Source organism: Neophocaena asiaeorientalis, unplaced genomic scaffold (assembly GCF_003031525.2).
Source record: "Neophocaena asiaeorientalis asiaeorientalis breed wild unplaced genomic scaffold, Neophocaena_asiaeorientalis_V1.1 scaffold332, whole genome shotgun sequence".
Lineage (NCBI taxonomy): Eukaryota > Metazoa > Chordata > Mammalia > Artiodactyla > Phocoenidae > Neophocaena > Neophocaena asiaeorientalis.
This window is the reverse complement of record NW_020173111.1, coordinates 109556-129186: the sequence shown is the minus strand read 5'-3', so window position 1 is coordinate 129186 and position 19631 is coordinate 109556. Positions and strand designations below refer to the sequence as shown.

The window sequence follows — 19631 nt, the reverse complement described above, 5'->3', positions numbered from 1 at the left end:
ATTTCCATCTTCTCTCTCTGATAAAGAGCTTTTGAGAAAAAAAAAAACTTATAAATTAAAAGGTTCTACTTTCGCTCTTTATGATCAAAAGTGAGTCCTAGGTAAAATCAGGGGATTTTAAAGTAGGTGAATTTTAATAAACTCACCTTGTATTGGGTCATCATGCATGAGAAGAGAACTCTAGTGCTTCAAAGCAGAAGAGAGGAAAGTCGAAATTATGTGGGTCATTGTCATAAACATTTCCACGATGAGGGCCGGCATCTTCCCCAGAGCCTCCTGTGTAGCCAACCACTCAGTGCCCACTTAAAGTTTTGTTTCTCTGGTTCAAGCCAATGAAGCCACAAGAAATGCTAAAGGACCAAAGAATAAATCTTCATTTTCGTGTATCAGCCCTTACAGTGCAGGTGGAGAGCTGAGAAAATGCAGGTGGAAGTGAAGGGAAAAGCAATATTCTACCAGCTTCCTGGGGGAGAGCAGGGGCGCGGGGAAGAGGTCCTGGTAAATAAGTCTAGAAGATGTTGGATGTGGTAACCACCTCTGAGATTCGCCATATGCACACTGCTAAAACCAACACTGTTTAACTTTATTTAACCCACTATCTACCAAACTTATTTAACACAGCTAACTACCTGCTTCCCACAACACCTATTAGCATCCTGCAGAAGGCCATGGAAAACACTGCCTTGAGGAATAAAAGGTTTAATCTGAAACCTGCTCTGAACTGGTCTGAAGACATCAGGGAGCCACTTTGGACCTCAGTTTCTTCTTCTGAATTAAGGAAGCGCGTGATCAGAATTGACCAGGTCAGTTCTAGCCGTATTCTTTAGCTTGGCTGAAGGATGAAAACTGGCTCCGTGGAAAGAAAGAAAGAAAGAAGACAATGGTAGAACCTCCTCTTAAACAGCAGGTTTTCATAACATGAGCTTAAGGTTGTCCATTCGCTGAAAGGGTTTTAAGGCGTTCTCCTGGCCTGCAAGAGGTGGTCCAACACAGGCCGCGAGGTTGTGGACTCAGATGCAGAAAGAAGAGGATTTCTGTGCCATGTGGGAGGGAGAGTTGATATAAGTTAGCTCTGGAACGGTGTGCTGATTTAAATGTTTCTTGACTGCACCCCATGGTCCCGTATACCTGGTTAGAACCCTCCTGTGTGAGCAGCTTCAGTCACACAGGGCCACCCTGCCTCTCCTGGCCTTGTACGCTTGCTCTCTCCCAGGTTCTGACACATGTAGTCTGGTTCTGGCCTGTGGTCTTCACAGAGTTCCCCAAACATTCACATTACTGTTCCTCCAGGAGCTCCCTGACTTGCTTTTTGTTTTAGGCCACCGATTCAGCAAAGTCTCGCCATATTTACTATGGGCGTGTACACAGACACACACGCACACCAGGAGGCAGCATGGCGTGGCTGAAAGACCACAGGTCTGAGAGTGAGACTAATTTTGCCACTCACTAGCTAAGTGCGAGCCTTAGTTTCTTCATCTCAAAAATGGGGATAACTCCATCGACCTAGCAGGCTTGTCGTACGAGTCAGAGGTCATCTAGGTTAGGCACCTTGTCTTCAGGATACAGCAGTTGCTTAATAAATAGTAGGTGACAGTCATCAGCATTGTCACCATTTTTAGTCTGTTCTCCCTTTTACAGTCGCATTGGTAAAAATCAATATCTGGCTCATTTTTTTAAAAAAGCATTATTTTTCTCTCTCCACATCCACATCCAGCTTCCTTTCCCTGCCATATTGGCTACCGAGATGTTACTCCATATTCAGTTTGGGGAAAAAAAACATTGTCCTCTGATCCACAGATGAAACAACGCCCTTCCTCTGGACCAGATGTTCACAGGAGAAGCCTTTGATTTTTAATTTATTTATTCATTTATTTATTTAGTGTTGGGTCTCTTAAGCTCCCACCCAGCACAGCAGGAGAAGGTAAGGCTGTGTGAGCCCCACGCATCCCAGCCAGCTCCGTTGGGAGCGCCTTTCAAATTCAAGGCATGCTGCCTCTGTGCAGAGTGCTGGCCTCCAGGGCGAAGGGCTCGCGCCATGCTCCCAGACCCCAGCGGCAAGTATGGAAAGGGCAGATCGCGCAGCAGCAAAGGCCAGAGTCAAGCTTTTTGGCACCCCTGTGCCCCTGACAGCAGGGAAGCCGTGTCAACGTCTGTCTGGGGGCACTTATTCCAAAGCCAAAGCTGTGTTGTTTCAGCTTGAAAGGGTCCAATTTCAGAAGGAGCCATTTTCATCACTTTAACTAGGATTCGCTTAAAAAGCTTGTTCCCACATTGCCTGTGTGCACATGGTGTGTATTAATTCGAGTGGGAATCAAGCAAGTTTCATGCGTGATAATTAGGTACCTTAATGAAGAAATGTAGAGTTTCCGTAACTGTTATTTACAGACTTTTAAGTACCACTTCATATTTCCAAAGGCCTTCACAGTCATTAATTAGGGCATCTCCCCAGCACCGTAGGAGTTAGGTCAATAAGTAGTTAGAGTTATGTTTCCCTGGAAACGTTGTTTTGTAGCTCTTGTACAGTCTGGGTACAAACTCCCAACCTTTGAAGAAACAGGCGGATTCTGTTGTAAGTACATATTCGTGTGATTCTATTTGACAGGTTCAACAGACTCCTTAGCTGCCTGAGAACGTAATTTACTCACGTGATTGTTCTTGGGATGGATTTTCTTTCCATCAATTTCTTTTCTTCCTGTGGGTTGTATCCCTTAGTGGCCACTTGCAATAACCCCGAGGGACATCTTAGTCATGCTGGTGGTGACACCCTAAGTGACTATTGACAGAAGACTAAGAAGCAATATGGACCTGGCAATATGTCACAACTTTTAAGTGTCCAGTGCATTCTACACGCACAAGGAGATTTTTAGAGAGACCAGTGAGTTCAGGCTCATAGAGGAGTTTTGGGTATGGACATTTATTCTCAATGAATATTTCTCAAGTCAGCAATATTGAGTACTGTTCCTACTGTACTCAGTACTTTTTTTTTTTTTTTTTGCGGGACGCGGGCCTCTCGCTGTTGTGGCCTCTCCTGTTGGCGGAGCACAGGCTCAGCGGCCGTGGCTCACGGGCCCAGCGCTCCGTGGCATGTGGGATCTTCCCTGACGGGGGCACGAACCCGTGTCCCCTGCATCGGCAGGCAGACTCTCAACCACTGCGCCACCAGGGAAGCCCAGTACGTTTTTGTTTTTGTTTTTTTTTTGATGTCATAGAATCTTTACTTCAAGATAGGAAATAATAAATCATGGTATATACCAGATGCTTTTAAAGATATACTTTTTAAGCCCTTATAATCATCTTGGAGCTAATGTGGGATTGTCCCCTTATTACAAATAAGGAACTGGGGCTCAGGATCCCAGTGACTTTTTTAAAGAGATATTGCAATAAGTGATCATATCAGGCCTCAAACCCAGGACTTACGTTTCCAAGTCCAGCACAGTTTTCATGTTACATACAGCTCCCTTCTGTGATAGCTACAAAAATGCCTGTGTTGCTGGAATTCATTCTACTGCATCAGTATGAGGATACGGGGATATTTATTACACAAATAACCTGTGGTTAATTGTAGATTTATGAGCAAAGACAAATGTTTTCACCCATGCTAGACAACTTTATGCAGCCTCTTTTTAATTGTCTTTTTTGAGAGAAGAGAGGGAAATGGGTCATTACCTTTTAAGGTCTGCTATTCAAATGTGGTAGAAAAGATCTGCTGCCTGGTTGGCATTCACAGCCCTGAAGGGAGAAGTCTGTCGGGCCTGACCTTCAGCAGGTGATCCTCTGCCTCTTTTATTTATTATTATTTTCTTTTCTTTTCTTTTCTTGCGGTACGCGGGCCTCTCACTGCTGTGGCCTCTCCCGCTGCGGAGCACAGGCTCCGGACGCGCAGGCTCAGCGGCCATGGCTCACGGACCCAGCCGCTCCGGGGCACGAACCCGTGTCCCCTGCATCGGCAGGCAGACTCTCAACCACTGCGCCACCAGGGAAGCCCCTCTGCCTCTTTTAGATTTCAGTTTCGACATCAGTTATTTCGGGAAGCTTTTCCCTAATGGTCCCTCCACACCCAGATCACAATCAGTTCCCCTGTCCCCGGCTCCCCACGGTTCTTCACACATCTCCTGTCACTGTTTTCCATTTTCTTGGTTACCCATCTCCCTTCCCTGTTAGGCCTTGCTCCCCAAGAACAAGGACTATGTTTTGCAAACTGCTAAGTCCCCAGTTAACCCAGTGAATAGAACTGTAGGAGTTACTCAAAAGGTGCCTCTAAAATGAATTGTGTGTACATTGTATGTCAACATCTGTATGCACTGCAGTGTGCTCACCACCAAAAGTTTAGTTTCCGTCCATCACCCTACAGTTGACCCCTTTTATCCATTTCACCCTCTCCACCTTCCCCTCTGATAACCACGACTCTATTCTCTGTATCTATGTGCGTATAATGTTGTACACATGAAATTTTATATAGTGTTATAAACCAATGTTACCCCCATCAGTTTTTTTAAAAAACAAATTTCAGTTAGTAAAGACATAGTAGGTGCTCAACAAATAACTGTTGACTGAGTGAGTAAAAGAAGAGCTGTGAAAGGCACTTTAAATGTAGACTCCATGAGTCTCTGTGATGGCCTAATTTGTAAGAGAAAAGGAAGATGAGGCAATTCAAGATGTTTCAAGACAAATAGCACCATCAACACAGCAATCCTTGTACAACATGGGAGGCTGTACCCCAGCTGAGCGCTCGGAAGTGTGCCCAGTGAATTGGGATTAGGATGTTTATTGCAGCATTGTTTATAAGAACAGAAACATGGGAAACAGCCAAAATGTCCTTCAGCAGCGGAATGCACAAGTAAACTGTGGGGCAGCTATACAAGGAATGAATAAAGTGATTACAATGAATAACCTAGATGCTGAAACCGTAACATGGTTAACTCTTAAAAGCCATAACATTGAGTGAAAAGGTAAGTTAGAGTAGAAAATACGCACTGGGAAACATACTGAAAATGCCATATATTGTTTATTAATATATGCATAGAGAATACAAATTGAAAAAAACATGCAGGGAAATGAAACCCAGTCACTCCAGGATACTGGTTACCCTTGGGAGAGGGAGGGCTACAGCGAGATGGTGGAGCTTCTCATTTACCTGTGACATTTTATTATGAGCAGCAAATGTGGCAGTATATTAACATTTATTAAATCGGGGTGGTAGGTATTTGTCATATTAGTTTTGGTACTTTTCTGTTAGTTTGAAATAGTTCATGCTTCTAAAAGTTAAATTAAAATCACACAAAGGAGAAGGTTGGGTAACTGGGAGAAGGACCCTACATTTCTGCCTTCTGTTCTGGACCATCCCCCCCACCTCTTTTCAACTAGCCTGGCAAACTATATGGAGTCACATCTGCCACTTAGGACTTGCTAAGTCTTAACACCATTTAAAAGCATCAATTCTCAGCTCAGTCTCCAGAGACTGATAGATCTACCATTGATGCCTCCAGAGGCTTCAAAATATGCATAAGTATCTCTCGTCATTGTTTATAGTTTCTGCATTCCTCATTTTTTCTATATATTGGAGCATCTAGCCCTAATTCTAAATCTAGTTAGCATTAGTTTCTGCAATAAGATTTAGTGGAATTCTCTTTCATATGTGTGACTGGAATCTCTTTTCTTGGATCCGTCACTATATTCTCTTGTTTTGTAACGCTGTCAATTTTTCTTTCCTTTCTCCCCCAAAGAAGCAATCAAATAATACCCTTGTGGTGAATTTTGCTATTTCTAAAATTCCTCCCGTGTTTGGGGAACACTTTCAGTGGTGTGCTGGACCTAACTCCCCCTAGCTCAGGAGGGCCAATTGTGCTCAGTCCTTCCCAACTGCTTGTTTGATGACATCACATCAGTAGCTGGAAATCGGCCACAATGAGAGTATTTACACCGTGGCAATCAGCAGTCGCTACAAATCAAGGTTTGGGGTGTTTTTCCCCTGAAGAGCTAGCTGGTGGTTAAACATTTACCAGCCTACCACCAGGGGGCGTGGCAGTTTTCTGAGTTTGCAAGGCAAGTAGCATTTTCCTCCTTTTACCCAGGTAGAAACCAAAAGTCAGAAAAGGAGAAGGCCTTGGCCTGAGTCACAGAACTCCCCAGAGGCATTGCTGGGGCTCTGGTCTGTGTGGTGTAGCTGAAGAAGCACCAGCTTTGGAGTCAGGCAGATCTGAGTTTGGATCTCGTAGAGCTGCTCTTGTACTGTGAACTGTTCAAGTGTCTGACCCACCCGCCCCCCTCAGTTTCCCCACTTGCAAAATAAGGATGACAATATTTACCTTATCGATGTGCAAAAAACCTAACAAAGCACAAGGGAGATATGCAATAAATATGATTTGCCCTTCTGACTTACAAGTTCAGATCTCTGTGTATTATCCTATTCTTCCCATAACCATATATATTTTATTTCAACTCTCTACCTGAACAAACACCTTTCACTAAATAGTGAATATACTTTTGGGCTTCCCTGGTGGTGCAGTGGTTAAGAATCTGCCCGCCAATGCAGGGGACACAGGTTCGAGCCTTGGTCCAGGAAGATCCCACATGCTGCAGAGCAACTAAGCCCGTGCGCCACAACTACTGAGCCTGCACTCTAGAGCCCGTGCTCCGCAGCAAGAGAAGCCACCACAATGAGAAGCCCGCTCGCGGTAACGAAGAGCCACCACAGCCAGAAATAAATAAATAATTTTTTTTTTTTTAAAGAATAGTGAATATACTTTTTCTCCAAGTATGTGCCACTGGAATAAGTAGAAAAAAGTCTCAGTGTTGACATTTATGTGTGATTTGGGGAATCAGTTTCTTTCCGGCAATCTTAGAAAATGCACTAGGTATCAACTAAGATCATTTTTCAGCTGCCTAGAGTTTTCTGCACAGACTGTTCTGCTGAGCTAAGCTTCCTGAGGAGTATTGATTGGGGAGGCCATCACGGCCACAATTGCATCCACCAAAGTAACTGCAGTGGCCTGCAGGGACATTCTCCTGGCTGTTCGTGTTCTGTGCTCTGTACTGTCTCTGCACGCTCTCACCGACCTGGTGGTAGACATTTGCTCCTAAGCCATTCAGCTAAGCCAAAATGTATTTTTCTTTTTAGACTTTTACTAATGTATTTTTACCTGAATAATACATTTAGTTGTTTTTAACATTTTAAAAAATACAAAGGTGTATACAATGGCAATTTCCCTTCCTAGACAATCCCCCCCTTCATTCAGGTCCCTCCCCATGAAAACTAACCGCAAAAAAAGAAGGTGGAAAGGAGGAGGAAGCAGCCTCTGACTATTAGTATCTTACGAACCCAAAGGCTCTTGGAGCCCCATCTTGAACACCCAGCATCAGCACAGCCTTCACCATAGTTTCCATCTGTGTTGATTCTGTTGGACCAAAGAAGTCTGTTGAAACCAGGAATACTGCAACGAGCTCATATGGCTTATCAGTAGGTATAAAGCAAATTGGCAAAGACATACCCAGAATAAAGTCAGAGAGGATCTGCTTTGTTTCTATAAAGATAAATGGCATATGTTGTGTAAACACCATCCATCAGCTAACCCTAGGTAGGTTGTCATATATCTGGAGAAGAACATAAGAGAGAATCTGTGCTTACAGGTGATGTACTATGTGTCAGGTGCAGTGCTAGGCGGCGGCTTCTTTTTTTTTTTTGGTGGTAAAATAAGCATAAAAATGCCGTTTTAACCATGTTTAAGTTACAGTTCAGTGGCGTTTGGCGCATTCACGTTGCTGGGCAGCCATCAACAGCGTCCATCTCCAGGGAGTGCTGGGCTCCTTTGCCCATCTCACTTAGTCCTTGGGACGGCTTCTGAGGTCTGTGTTAATGTTCTCCATACAATGAGGATATTTCAGAGAGATTGTTTAACGTCTCATCCTGAGTACCCGGCAGAGCCTGGGGTGAATCCAGATGTGTTCATCTCCAAAACACGTAGACAGGCGTGCCTGGCTGTCTCTCTTACTGTCGTTTTTTTCCCTCTCTTCCATCCTATACTGTTGTCTAGGGGTGATCCTGCTGCTTCTGGATAAGCTGCGGAAGATGAAGTGGGAGCAGATGTGGAGGCTGACTGCAGAGAGGGAGTTGATGGGCATGCTCTCCACGTCCTTAGCTGATCAGGTAAGTAGGCAGCTTAGAAGGTACGGTTATTCCTGAGCACCCTGCTGCTGTGTCTCAAACTTGCAAGTGGCTGAGTCTGCGCTATTTTTCCAGATCTGTATGACCGCTTACTTGGATAGATCTGCCTTGTACTTGCCAGCCTGAGACGACAGCGCTCCCCTTAGTTCATTCCCCTTGTTCGTTCGTGTGCGTGTTCAGCAGACTTGCCCTGCACACTGCACGTGCCACGGAATATGTTCAGAAATAGGATTACAGAGATAAATGAAGGACACAGTCCTTGGCCTCAGAGAGCTCATAGTTTATTGAAGAAAAGTCATAAGTAAAATGATAATTTGGTGTGTTAGGAGGTCACAGTCTTCATCTTGGTGTAGAATATCTAGTGCCTGCCCCCTGAGACTCCAGAATACCAAGGCATATTTCCCAGACAAGATTCCATTTTCCTTTCTGGCAAATAGAATCTAACTTTTGAAGCAAAAGCCTTTTGCTTAGATCCTATACTATGACCCCATCCTCAAGGGAAATGCATTTAAATAGAAGGGACAAACCTCCTTGGCTGGTGAAACCAGCTTTTAATACAGGCAATCTGAAAAAGCCCATGAACTCCACCGAACTATTAACATAAATTCATTAAAACCCCATTTCTCATGTTGGCTAAGAAATACAGAGGCCTGAGCCTTTGACCTTGAATCTACCAGGGTCACACATCTAGATTATGAGTTTCCCATGGTATAAATGGCCATCTTGAAACGTAAAGACGATTTCTCTGAGTTCTCTGCATTTTATCCTTTCCTGTTTAACCAAAAAGCAAGCTCACTCTCCCTGTTTTTGTTCAACATTCAGTTGTCTGATTTGTTGAATTTTTGCAAAGTTTTCTAATGTGGAGGAAACAAGAAACTCTGTGGTGTTAGTTTACTATTTTTTTTTAGCATTGTTGTTATTCTGTATTTCCCGAGCAGCCAGAAACTAATTTCCTTTTTCAAACGTGAGATATGGTATAATGAAGGAGTTAAAAATTACCCAGGTAGCTGTTTGAAACCTGAGGGGAAAATTGTCCTCCATCATCATATTTCAAGTCAGGTCATAATGACTTGAATGTGTCCCCAAAAGCTAGCAATTGCCTGTCCATGTCCAATGAGGATAGTTTATTCAGCCATCGCCTTCTGCGAAGGCCCATAATTCACCTCCCGACACCACCTGTCAGCAGCTAGTTAATATGTGTGGCCTGGCTGGTGCAAGAGCTTGGAGAAGAGCCGGCAAGAAGTAAAGCCTCCCTAGAAAAGTCAGAGTTGGACTTGGAAATGCGGAGCACGGGCACAGGCACCCTGGCCCGCAGGAATCCCAGGTTGCATCCATCATCGAGTCTGCCCAGCGCCCCAGGGAATGCTGCTGAAGCAGGATATATAATTTGTCTCCACCCCTCAATAAGGAGAGCAACCTGTCGTCACGCAGTTTCCTCTCCAGGAGGCTCAGGATGGATGACAACAGGGTTCCTCGGTGAGGCGAGAAGAGGGGCGGAAAAGTGACTTCATTTATTTTATGCTGGCTCGGGTGGAAAAGACGCTCCGTGTCTGCCCCCTTTGCTGGACGGTGCTCACTGAGACCAGCAGGACCCGTGAGCTTCAAGTCAGTGTGAGGCATTCCGCCCTCTCTATCCAAACATGACTGCTTGGTTTCTAGAGATAAAAGGCAAGGGAAATGCCCTGCAGTGCAAGTGAGCCTGTGCTCCGAGCCGGAGGCTCAAGAGGTATTGCACAGGACATGCGGTGCCTCAAGAGCCGGCATCACAAGCTGAGTCCATCTGACTGTTTTGACTGTATCTCTGGCTTTTATCCCCTAGGATATTTTCAACGCTGTCATCAAACAAAACCCCTTCCTCGTGTATCAGCTCCCCTGCTTCTGGAACGTGCAGCTGTCAGACCACACCCGCTCTGAGCAGTGCTACAGAGACGTGTCTGATCTAAAGGTAGGGTAAGGAAGGCCCTGGTGGGCAGTGGCAGAGGGAAGCTGGATGGGGCAGCGCCCTTCAGGGGGATGATTGGCTCGGAGCTTTGTGTGCAGTGTGGTGAGAGACAGAGAGAAGGGTGCAGAAGAGCAGAAAGAATGGGCTCTTATGCTTTGTTTTGTTCCCCCCCACCCCGCCCTGTTTTGGCTTTCTGGAAAGCATCAGGCCTCCCAGCACAAGAACCAGCGTGTGTGGTTACTCTTCCTGCTACCTGCTGCTGGCTGTTTTGGTTCGTGGTGGCTCCCCAAATCCAGTCATTTAATTCAAATGAAAACATTTATTGAGGGCCTCCTTTGTGCCAGGTGCTGTAGATATGGATATGAATAACTTCTTTTCTACTTTCAAATCATTCTTGGCAGAGAGGAGCAGAGAAACATGTAAGGAAATAAATGTAAAAAAAGATGACAGATGCTATGATAGTTGTGGATGAGGTGAGATGCCAGCAAGGAGAAAGGATAGTGACAGAAAAGCCTTTATCATTGGTCTCTAAGTACCAAACACAGTGGTAAGGCCTGACAGGAGATAGACAAAGAAGAAGGGGTGTGTGTATCAATTACCTACTGCCACAGATAATGCTGTGTAACAAACTATTCTAATAGGGGCTTAAATCATCAACCATGTATTTAGCTGATGAGTCCACAGGTTGACTGGATGGTTGTCTGATATTCACTGGCTTAGCCAAATGTCTGTGGTCAGCTTCAGATGGGGTGGCTGTGGCTAGGGCAACTTGGTTCTCCTCCAGTGTCTCCTGTGTCCTGTCAGCAGGCCAGTCTAGCTTGTTCTCATGGCAAAGCAGAGGTGGAAAAGGAAGCCCTAGGGCACACAAGGAAACCCAAGTCCTTTTTGCTGACATCCTATGTGCCAAAGTAACTGTGTGGCTGAGCCCAGAGTTAAGGGGTGTGTCAGAATTCCCTACCTATAGTCGTGAAGGGTTGAAAGAATGAAGAACTGACCTCAGCTATTAAATGACAGATTAATGATTTGAACCCAGGCCTGTCTGGCACCAAGTGTGTTTGCCCTCTGGCTGTAACAGAAGAACTAGATACATGCATCCATAGAGTGTTTGTTTCGTTTAAAATTTATGCCCAGGTGACGATGTGGTAACAATAATTGCAAGTTATAAAAAGGAAAAAGGGACCCAAACCTTGCTTTTCGAACAAGTCAGGCTTCTCTTATTGGTTTCTGGTCCATATCCACATTATGTACATATTATGTCTTATTTATAGTCACAGTTTACATGGAATTTTGTATTCTTCCATTGCTTAGCCATTCTGGTTACCTTAGCTGTTTTCAAACTTTCACAAATATAAATATTGAACAGCTCAAAGTTCACACCTTCTCAGGAGTGAAATCACAGAGTCAAAAATAAAGAACTGTTTTTTAACGCACTTGAAGTTCATTGCAAAATATTTAAAACAGAAGTACCTGCATTATTCATTCTTTAAATCGGCATTTATGATATTCCTTCAATATGTCATGTATTTGTTAGACATAAGGAAAATAGATGAAATGCACAGGAATATTTCCAAGAATATCATAAACTAAAAGTTCAGAGGGGAGGAAAATAAAACCAACCCTATAAAGAACACCTAAAAATGCTGCATAAAATTTTTTTAATGTTTTGAAAGCATAGCTGATCAGTTCATAAATTAAATGAAGTAATAAACAGAGGCCAGAAAACAGTAATAAAGTGTGACTCCAGAATGATAAGCAAAAAGCAGCTGCATCTGACATTTGCTGGGTATTTGCTTATCCTTGGCGTCTGGGAGCCTTGTATAAATGTAGGTAGCTGTATAATTATTGTTCAAACAAGGGAATGCTACCATGGGTTGCACTTGGATAATAGGTCTAAATCAAAATCAGGCAACCCATACGTATAGCCATTCTGTTGAAATGCTATGTGTGGGAACTTGGGCCCCGACATGAAAAAACACAACTAGAAGACCCTGGCATAAAGTCAGGATCCATGAAGAGTGACATCCTCAGTAGATAAACAGTTTAAAAACCCATAGTATAGGAGGAAACAGTAGAGATTGTTGCCTGTTTCATTCTTTGCTTTTGGTGGAATAAGGGAGAAATGTTTCCCCTGAGAATTCCTAATTTCAAGCCTGCGCTCATTTTTTGGGGAGCTAAAATTATATGTGTAGGGCAGAAATACAAAGAAAAAAATGAAAAATTTCCAGACCCCTGGGAGAAACAAACAGAAATCTGATCTTGAAGAATACTCTCAAAAACAAGACTTCAGAATCCTTCAGGTAGAGTTTCTAGAAAAATGAGTTCTCAGTCAGTTATCACTGAACACAGAAGGAAGTAAGCTACCATGAGAGAGGGCAGAAACTGACCATAGAATTAAACCTCAAAGACTACAAGTATTAGACTCATCAGGCATGAAACATAATACAAGCATTTGTATTGTATAAAAAATAAAAAAAGACTATTGAAAGTAGGTTAGAGGAACAAGAGATTCTCAAAGATGAATAGGCCTATTTAGATCAACTAGGACTTGTAGAAGTGAAAAATATAATTATTGAAATTATAAATTAAATAAATGTGTTAAGCAGTAGATTAGACCCAGCTGAAGAGAGACTTAGTGAACAGGAAGAGATATCTAAGGAAATTACCCAAAACACGCACACTGAAAAAAAAGTGGTAGAAAAATAAAGGGAAGTTAAGGTACTGGGATATGTCTAATTAGATTATCAGAAGGAGATAAAGAGAAAATTGGAAGTGAGGCATCATTGGCTGGGGTGGTGAATGGGAATTTTTCAGAACTGTTAAAAGGTATCCATAGATACAAGAAGGAGCAGTGTAAAGAGAAAGCCATATTTAGACTCACAGTAGTGAAATTGCAGCACCCTAAAGAAAGTTGATTTTAAAAATAGCCAAAGAGAAAAGACAGATTCTTTACAAAGAAATTCCACACGTGTGATGAGAGTTCCAATGGCAGAAGCCAGAAAAGAGTAGAAAGAATATCTTCAATGTGCTGAGAGACAGTAACAACACACTGTGTACCTAGCAAAACAATCTTTCAAACATGAGAGAGGAATATCGAGATGAGTAAAAACAAAGAGAATTTACCACCAAAATACTTACGCAAAGAAACGTCCAAAGGAAAATGTACTTTGGAACCCTTTGGAAAATGATTTCAGATTCAAAAAGGAATGTTGAACAAACAAATTAGAAATGTATTGAAACTCTGAACAGTTTCTACATGATAGCAGTAGTAGTAATAATAATGTAATTTGTGTGTTTAAAAACATTCTACCTAAGTTATCAGGCAGTGACATCATGTAAGTCAGGAGGGAAGTGATGAGAATTAAAGTACTCTTTGAGGTCGTTGCTTTGTTGAGGAGGGGGATGCGATATTAACTTTAGCTGCTAAGCTAGGTATGCACGCTAACATTTCAAGGTTAAGCTCTAAAAGAACTGGAAAAAATGGGTGGGATGGAATGGAATAAGAAAAACCAAAAAAAACAACCAAAATACCTCAATCGTTTAAAAGAAGAATTAGATGCAAGAAAAGAAAAATAAATAAGAGCATAGAAAAAGTAGGGGGGAATAGAGAACAAGAAATCAAAATGATATAAATAAGTCCAGATATATCAATAATCAGATAAACTGATTTTGCCAGTGAGAAGATAGGTTGTCAGATTGACTAGGAAGCAGTATTCAACATATGCTATTGATAAGAGACACGCCTGATACAAAACTACCCAGAAAGGTTGACAGTAAAATTATGGGAAAAGAATATCAGGCAGATATCATCCCAGATAAAACTGGGTGACTATCTTGATATCAGACGAAGCATTGGTAGGTACAGAGATGGTCACAACTTAAAAACAAAAAATTCACCAAGAAGATATAAATGCAGATCGTTTACTCAATCTCTTAATGTTTTTGAGCCCAGTGATTCTTCTGAGTTCTAGGAATACAACAAAGATTAAAGCAAACAAAAGCCTCTCACATGTGGAACTTTCTCTCTAGGAGATAAAGCAGAGTTATAGGAGATAATAAGAGAATACTGTGAACAAAATTATGTCAATAAATTTGAAAACTGTGAAAGGAACATATTCCTAGAAATGTATAGTTTATTGAAACTAACTTAAAAAAATATAAAGTCTGGATTATTTTCTAGTCATTAAACTTTCTTACAAAGAAAATTGTACCCCTGGATAGATAGTGAGAAGAAGATGTTCTACCAATTTTTTTTTTTTAATCAAAAGGCATTTCCAGTTTTTAGTCAACTTTTCCAAGGAATAGGAAAAGAGGAACACTTTTTAACTCATTCAGTGAGGCCAGGATATCCTTGATACCAAAACCAGACAAGGAGATTACAAGAAAGGAAAATTACAGGCCTATCTCATTCAGGAATACTGATGTGAAAATCTTAAGCAAAATATTAGCAGACTGAATCCAGCCATGTATAAAATAGATCATACATCATGGCCAAGTTGGTTTATTCCAGGAATTACAAGAGTGATCTGACATTGAAAAAAATCCACAAGTGTCATTTAGCATCTTAATAGATTAAAGGAGAAATACCATCTGATTATCTAAATAGATGCAGGAAAATTATTTGATAAAACGAAATATTCATTTGTGACAAAACCTCTTATGAACAGAATCTACTGAAAACCTACAGCAGACTTTTGCTGAGCCTTTGCTTAGGGTTCTGCTAAATAATTAAAAGAAAACAGGGTGCCCACGAACACCCACACATTTATGGAAATTTGATACATGACAAGGTGGCATTGCTGGCCATTGGAGAAAGGATGTAATTTTCTGTAAATGGTGTTGAGACACCTGATTATGTATGATAATCAGGAAAAACTGAAAATGGGTCCCTGTCTCACACCATATACAAAACTTACTCCGATGGATTAGAGACTTCAAAGTGAAAGGCCAAATTAAATGTTGATTTTTTAAAAATTAGGAAATTAGCCTATGACCTTAGAATAAGGAAAACACCAAAAGCATATATCATAAATGAAAGGGTCAGTGAATTCAACCACCTTGAAATTAATAAATCCATCAAAGTGGCATCAAAAAGAGAAGAGAAAAAAAGTTTCAACATATACAACTAAGAACTAGTAAACAAAGTATACAAAAAATTTGAAGAGAAATGTGTAAAATATGAATTCATTTCACAGAATTGCAAGGAAAATGGCCAATAAACACTTGAAAAGATGTACAACCTCTTTGTCAATCAGGGAAGTGAAAATTAAGACCACAAATAATTGAAAAAGTGGTACTAATGAAGTCTCCTTTAACAGTAGGAACTCTCCTGTAGTGTTGATGGGAGTTTGTAAATGTATACAACCAAATTGGGAAAACACTTTGGCACCATATTGTAAACTTGAAGTAACACCTATTTTACAATCTAGGGCTTGTATGTAACTGATCAAAAATTGAGACGTGTATGACTTCCTGCAGAAAGCACTCCACCAGCTACCAGCGGGCAAATGGTGACAGACTGACGTCAGGCCATGTGTCCTCATAACAAATGGCATTGTTTGACTAGGCAGTGGCACAGTAGACTTAAAAGCTCAAGTCTTTTTTTTTTTTCTTTTTTTTTTTTTTTTTTTTCAGTACGTGGGCCTCTCAATGTTGTGGCCTCTCCCGTTGCGGAGCACAGGCTCCGGACGCGCAGGCTCAGCGGCCATGGCTCACGGGCCCAGCCGCTCCGCGGCATGTGGGATCTTCCCGGACCGGGGCACGAACCCGCGTCCCCTGCATTGGCAGGCAGACTCTCAACCACTGCGCCACCAGGGAATCCCTCAAGTCTTATTTTCATATCAAAAAGAAAAGCAATAAACTTCCACAAAAATCAGTGCAACTTAAAACCTTGGCAGGCCTTATTGAAAAAGGAAGGAAATTCTGACAGCTTACAACGTGGATGACCTTTGAAGACATGCTAAGTGAAATACTCCAAACACAAAAGGACAAATATTGTATGACTCCACTTATATGAGATAACTAAAATACTCAAATTCATAGACACAGGAAGTAGAATAAAGGTTACTAGGAGCTGGGGTGAGGGGAGAATATGGAGTTAATGGGTACAGAGTTTGAGTATGGGATGATGAAAAAGTTCTGGAGATGGATAGCGGTGATAGTTGTACAACAATGTGAATGTACTTAAGGGCGCTGAACCATACACTTAAAAATGGTTGAAATGGTAAATTGTATGTATATGTTACCACAATAAAAAAAATCTGGGGCTTCCCTGCTGGCGCAGTGGCTGAGAATCCGCCTGCCAGTGCAGGGGACACGAGTTTGAACCCTGGTCCAGGTAGACCCCACATGCCGCAGAGCAGCTAAGCCTGTGCGCCACAACTACTGAGCTTGCGCTCTAGAGCCCGCGAGCCACAACTACTGTAGCCCGCGCGCCTAGAGCCTGTACTTCTCAACAAGAGAAGCCACCGCAATGAGAAGCCTGAGCACTGCAACGAAGAGTAGCCCCCACTCTCCGCAACCAGAGAAAGCCCACACACAGCAACGAAGACCCAACACAGCCAAAAATAAATACAAATAAAATGAATTTTTAAAAAAAATCTGGGGGTGGAGGGGCCTTGGCAAGTGTCCTATGAAATTGATTGTTTTTAGGAGGACTAGTGTGAGTTTCATTAATGAAGCCAGTCATAAGCCAGTATATTTGGCATGATTTCTGAGCACCTCTAAATTGGCAGCCACAAAAAGGAAAAGAAAAAGCTTCGTAAATTAGAGGAGACTCTTCATTTGCAAACTTTCAACTTCTATGTATTGTAGATGCCAACAAAGCTTGGTCTCCAGGTGTATGTCCCATCTGCCCACCACATACATACCAATGTGTTCATGCTGCCGTATTTATTGAGTGATTACTATATGCCAGGTACTGTTACAGGTCCTAGTGATGCCACGGGAAACTAAACAGACAAAGCCGTTGGTCACGTAGAGTTTAGGTGCTGGTGTAGCAGATGGCTGTGCCTCTTTGGCATTGCTTAGTGTTGCTTAATTATTGTCACTTTGAACCTATCAAATGAAATAATTTGTGAACCCCCTTTGGCAGCCTCTTCTATATGTGAATAGAGGAGTTTCCATCAAATGACAAAACCATGAAGATAGATTTAAACCAAGTTTAATCCATATCTTCTTAGATAAACCTAAAAAAGAAGTCATTTTATCACTGATAGCTTATCGAACAAAATCTGACACAGAACCCTAAAATACAGGCAATATATGAAAGGGGAGCTGCCCTGGAGGTGGGGAGAGGCTTAGGGGATGAAGGAGAGAGACTGGAAGGCCTGAGCCCCACCCTCTGGGTCATATCAGGGTCTGGACATTGATGAAGAGCTGGTCCAAGAACACAGCATGTCTGTAGGTCCCTCCAGGCCAACCTGGGCCTCAGATCCCAGGGAAAGGTGTATCTTTGTTGTTTTCTTTCTTCTTGATTTTCTTTCTTCTCTTCCTCCCCCACGATTTTTCATTGTGTTCAACATCTATGAAGGAACCTCCTGTTTGCTAGTTATCATGTCCCTCCCTAGGGAGTATCCAGGGTACCCTGAGCTCTGCTCTCCATCGACTCACACTCTGTTGCCCCAAAGGGTAGCCAATCTAAGAAGCTCACCTGTGGGAGCCACAGGGACCTGTGCTGGGTCAGCTGATAGAAAACGTCAATTTAAGCAAGACTTACAAAACTCTATTAACCTTGACTGTCCTTTGGGGCAAATCCAGGAACAGGTCTTTTTGTGGCTGATTGTGCTATAAGGTCACTTCACTTAAGTGACCCTCCATCTGTGTCCTCTGTGGTTCTCGGGGTCCTTTCAAGTTGAGCAGGAACTTAAGGACTCCCATAAAGCAAGTGAAGGGCAGTCCTGGACTTTTGCATTTCCCTCACTCTTATATAGTCATCTCACCCATGCCCAATCCGACAGCCAATTTTTTTTTTTTTTTTTTAGGAACTTCTTTTTATCGAGTTGTTCCAGAACGTTTATCTTGCCTTTTGTGGAAATAGCAACTCTCACCTAATTCAAAGAATGTTTAATTTCCTTTCCAATTACATTTGAAGTGGCATAAAAACACATTTGGTAACAAACACAGCTCCCTCCTGATAACATAGGGCTCAGGTGTAGCTGCAGACAGGCTCCCACTTCGTGCCAGAGAGGAGTTTACCAGCCTTGGCATCTTGCCTGTCCTGGGTGTCAGCTGACAACTTTGTGCTGAGTATAGGTTAAGAGAACATCTAAGGGGAGGAGTGGTTTCACTGAGGAGGCAGAAGAAGTATCTAGGCTTTTGGAGCCAAGCAATCCTGTAAATTCTGACAGTTCTACCTCTTACCAGCTGAAGGACTTGGGTAACTCACTTAACCTCTCAGCCTCAGTTACAAAATCCTTGATAAAATGGAGGCCATTATTCTTGGCCTGGTTCTCAGCCAGGCCCCTTGAGTGCTCCATAGAAATGCACTTGACCTTACCTCAGTCTTTTATGTTTCAAAGACTTCCATTTTTTTCTCTTCAGTCCTAAACCTTGATGACTCAGGCTTCCCTGGCTGAGTCTTAAATTAAAAGAGAAGGACCCAAAGGAGCGGCTTTTTATTCCTTCACCAGGAGTGCAGACTCAGGAGACCAGCAGAGAAGCTGTGTGCTGGCTTAGAGCCGGGAGATTGCGAGAGATTCCAGGAAATCGTGTCTAGCCCTTGAGTCTTTAGTAGACTGTTTGTTAGAGAAGGAAGCCCTGGTCAGAAACAGTGGGTGATGGCCAGGAAGTGGCAAGCAATGGGTCCAGTCCTCAGGTCTGTGAGAGTTACTGGAGCCCAGGGCTGAGTAAGCCCATGGTTCCTGCCCTTGGGAAGGTCACAGACTATTTAGAATTAACCAGTCAGGAAACAGAAAATCCCAGTGCAGCCTGCTAAGTGCTGTGAAGCAGGGAAGTAAAGGGGGCTGAGGCCGGCTGCAGGAGCCCTGTCTAGTTGGGAGCGTGACGCAGCCTGTATCTTGGAGGGATCTCTATAGGAGGTCTGAGCTGAATCTTGATATCCAAATTCTGCTGCTTCCTCATCTTCTGCCCTCACATCCACCCAGGCTGGCCCTCTCCCCAGTCCTCCCTCCGTCCCTCCCCTACTTAGAGCCCTGGAGAATGGGGAGTAGACACTCACATGCAAGTTAGAAAGAGTAAACCGGATGCTGGGTAGGCAAGCAACAGGGACCACGCCATTGCTAGAGAAAGAGCTGCCCAGAATGTACTGATCCCTTTCTAGGATTGACAGGAAACACATCTCATCCTTTGGGACCAGGATATTCCAGATCAGTTGGGTGGGAATGGTGTTCCAAGTATGGTGTCACTTAATCTTGACAAAAGTCTCACAGGGTGAATACTGTTCAGTCTGTTTTATAAATCAGAAAATTAAGAATCGTACAGATTAGTCACTTACTTGCCCCAAATCCCACAGCTCAATACGACAGAGCTGAGATTCAAACTCATGTCTGTCTTACCTTTAGTCCAAGGTTC

General features: G+C 42.8%; 1 protein-coding gene across 1 annotated transcript in view; it reads left to right on the top strand.

Annotated features, from left to right (window-relative positions):
- LARGE1 (LARGE xylosyl- and glucuronyltransferase 1) overlaps positions 1-19631 on the top strand; it is a 529052-nt gene that overhangs the window by 436890 nt on the left and 72531 nt on the right. The window contains 2 exon segments of the mRNA XM_024743516.1: positions 8031-8143; positions 9981-10106. Coding sequence (XP_024599284.1) covers positions 8031-8143; positions 9981-10106 — 239 coding nt within the window.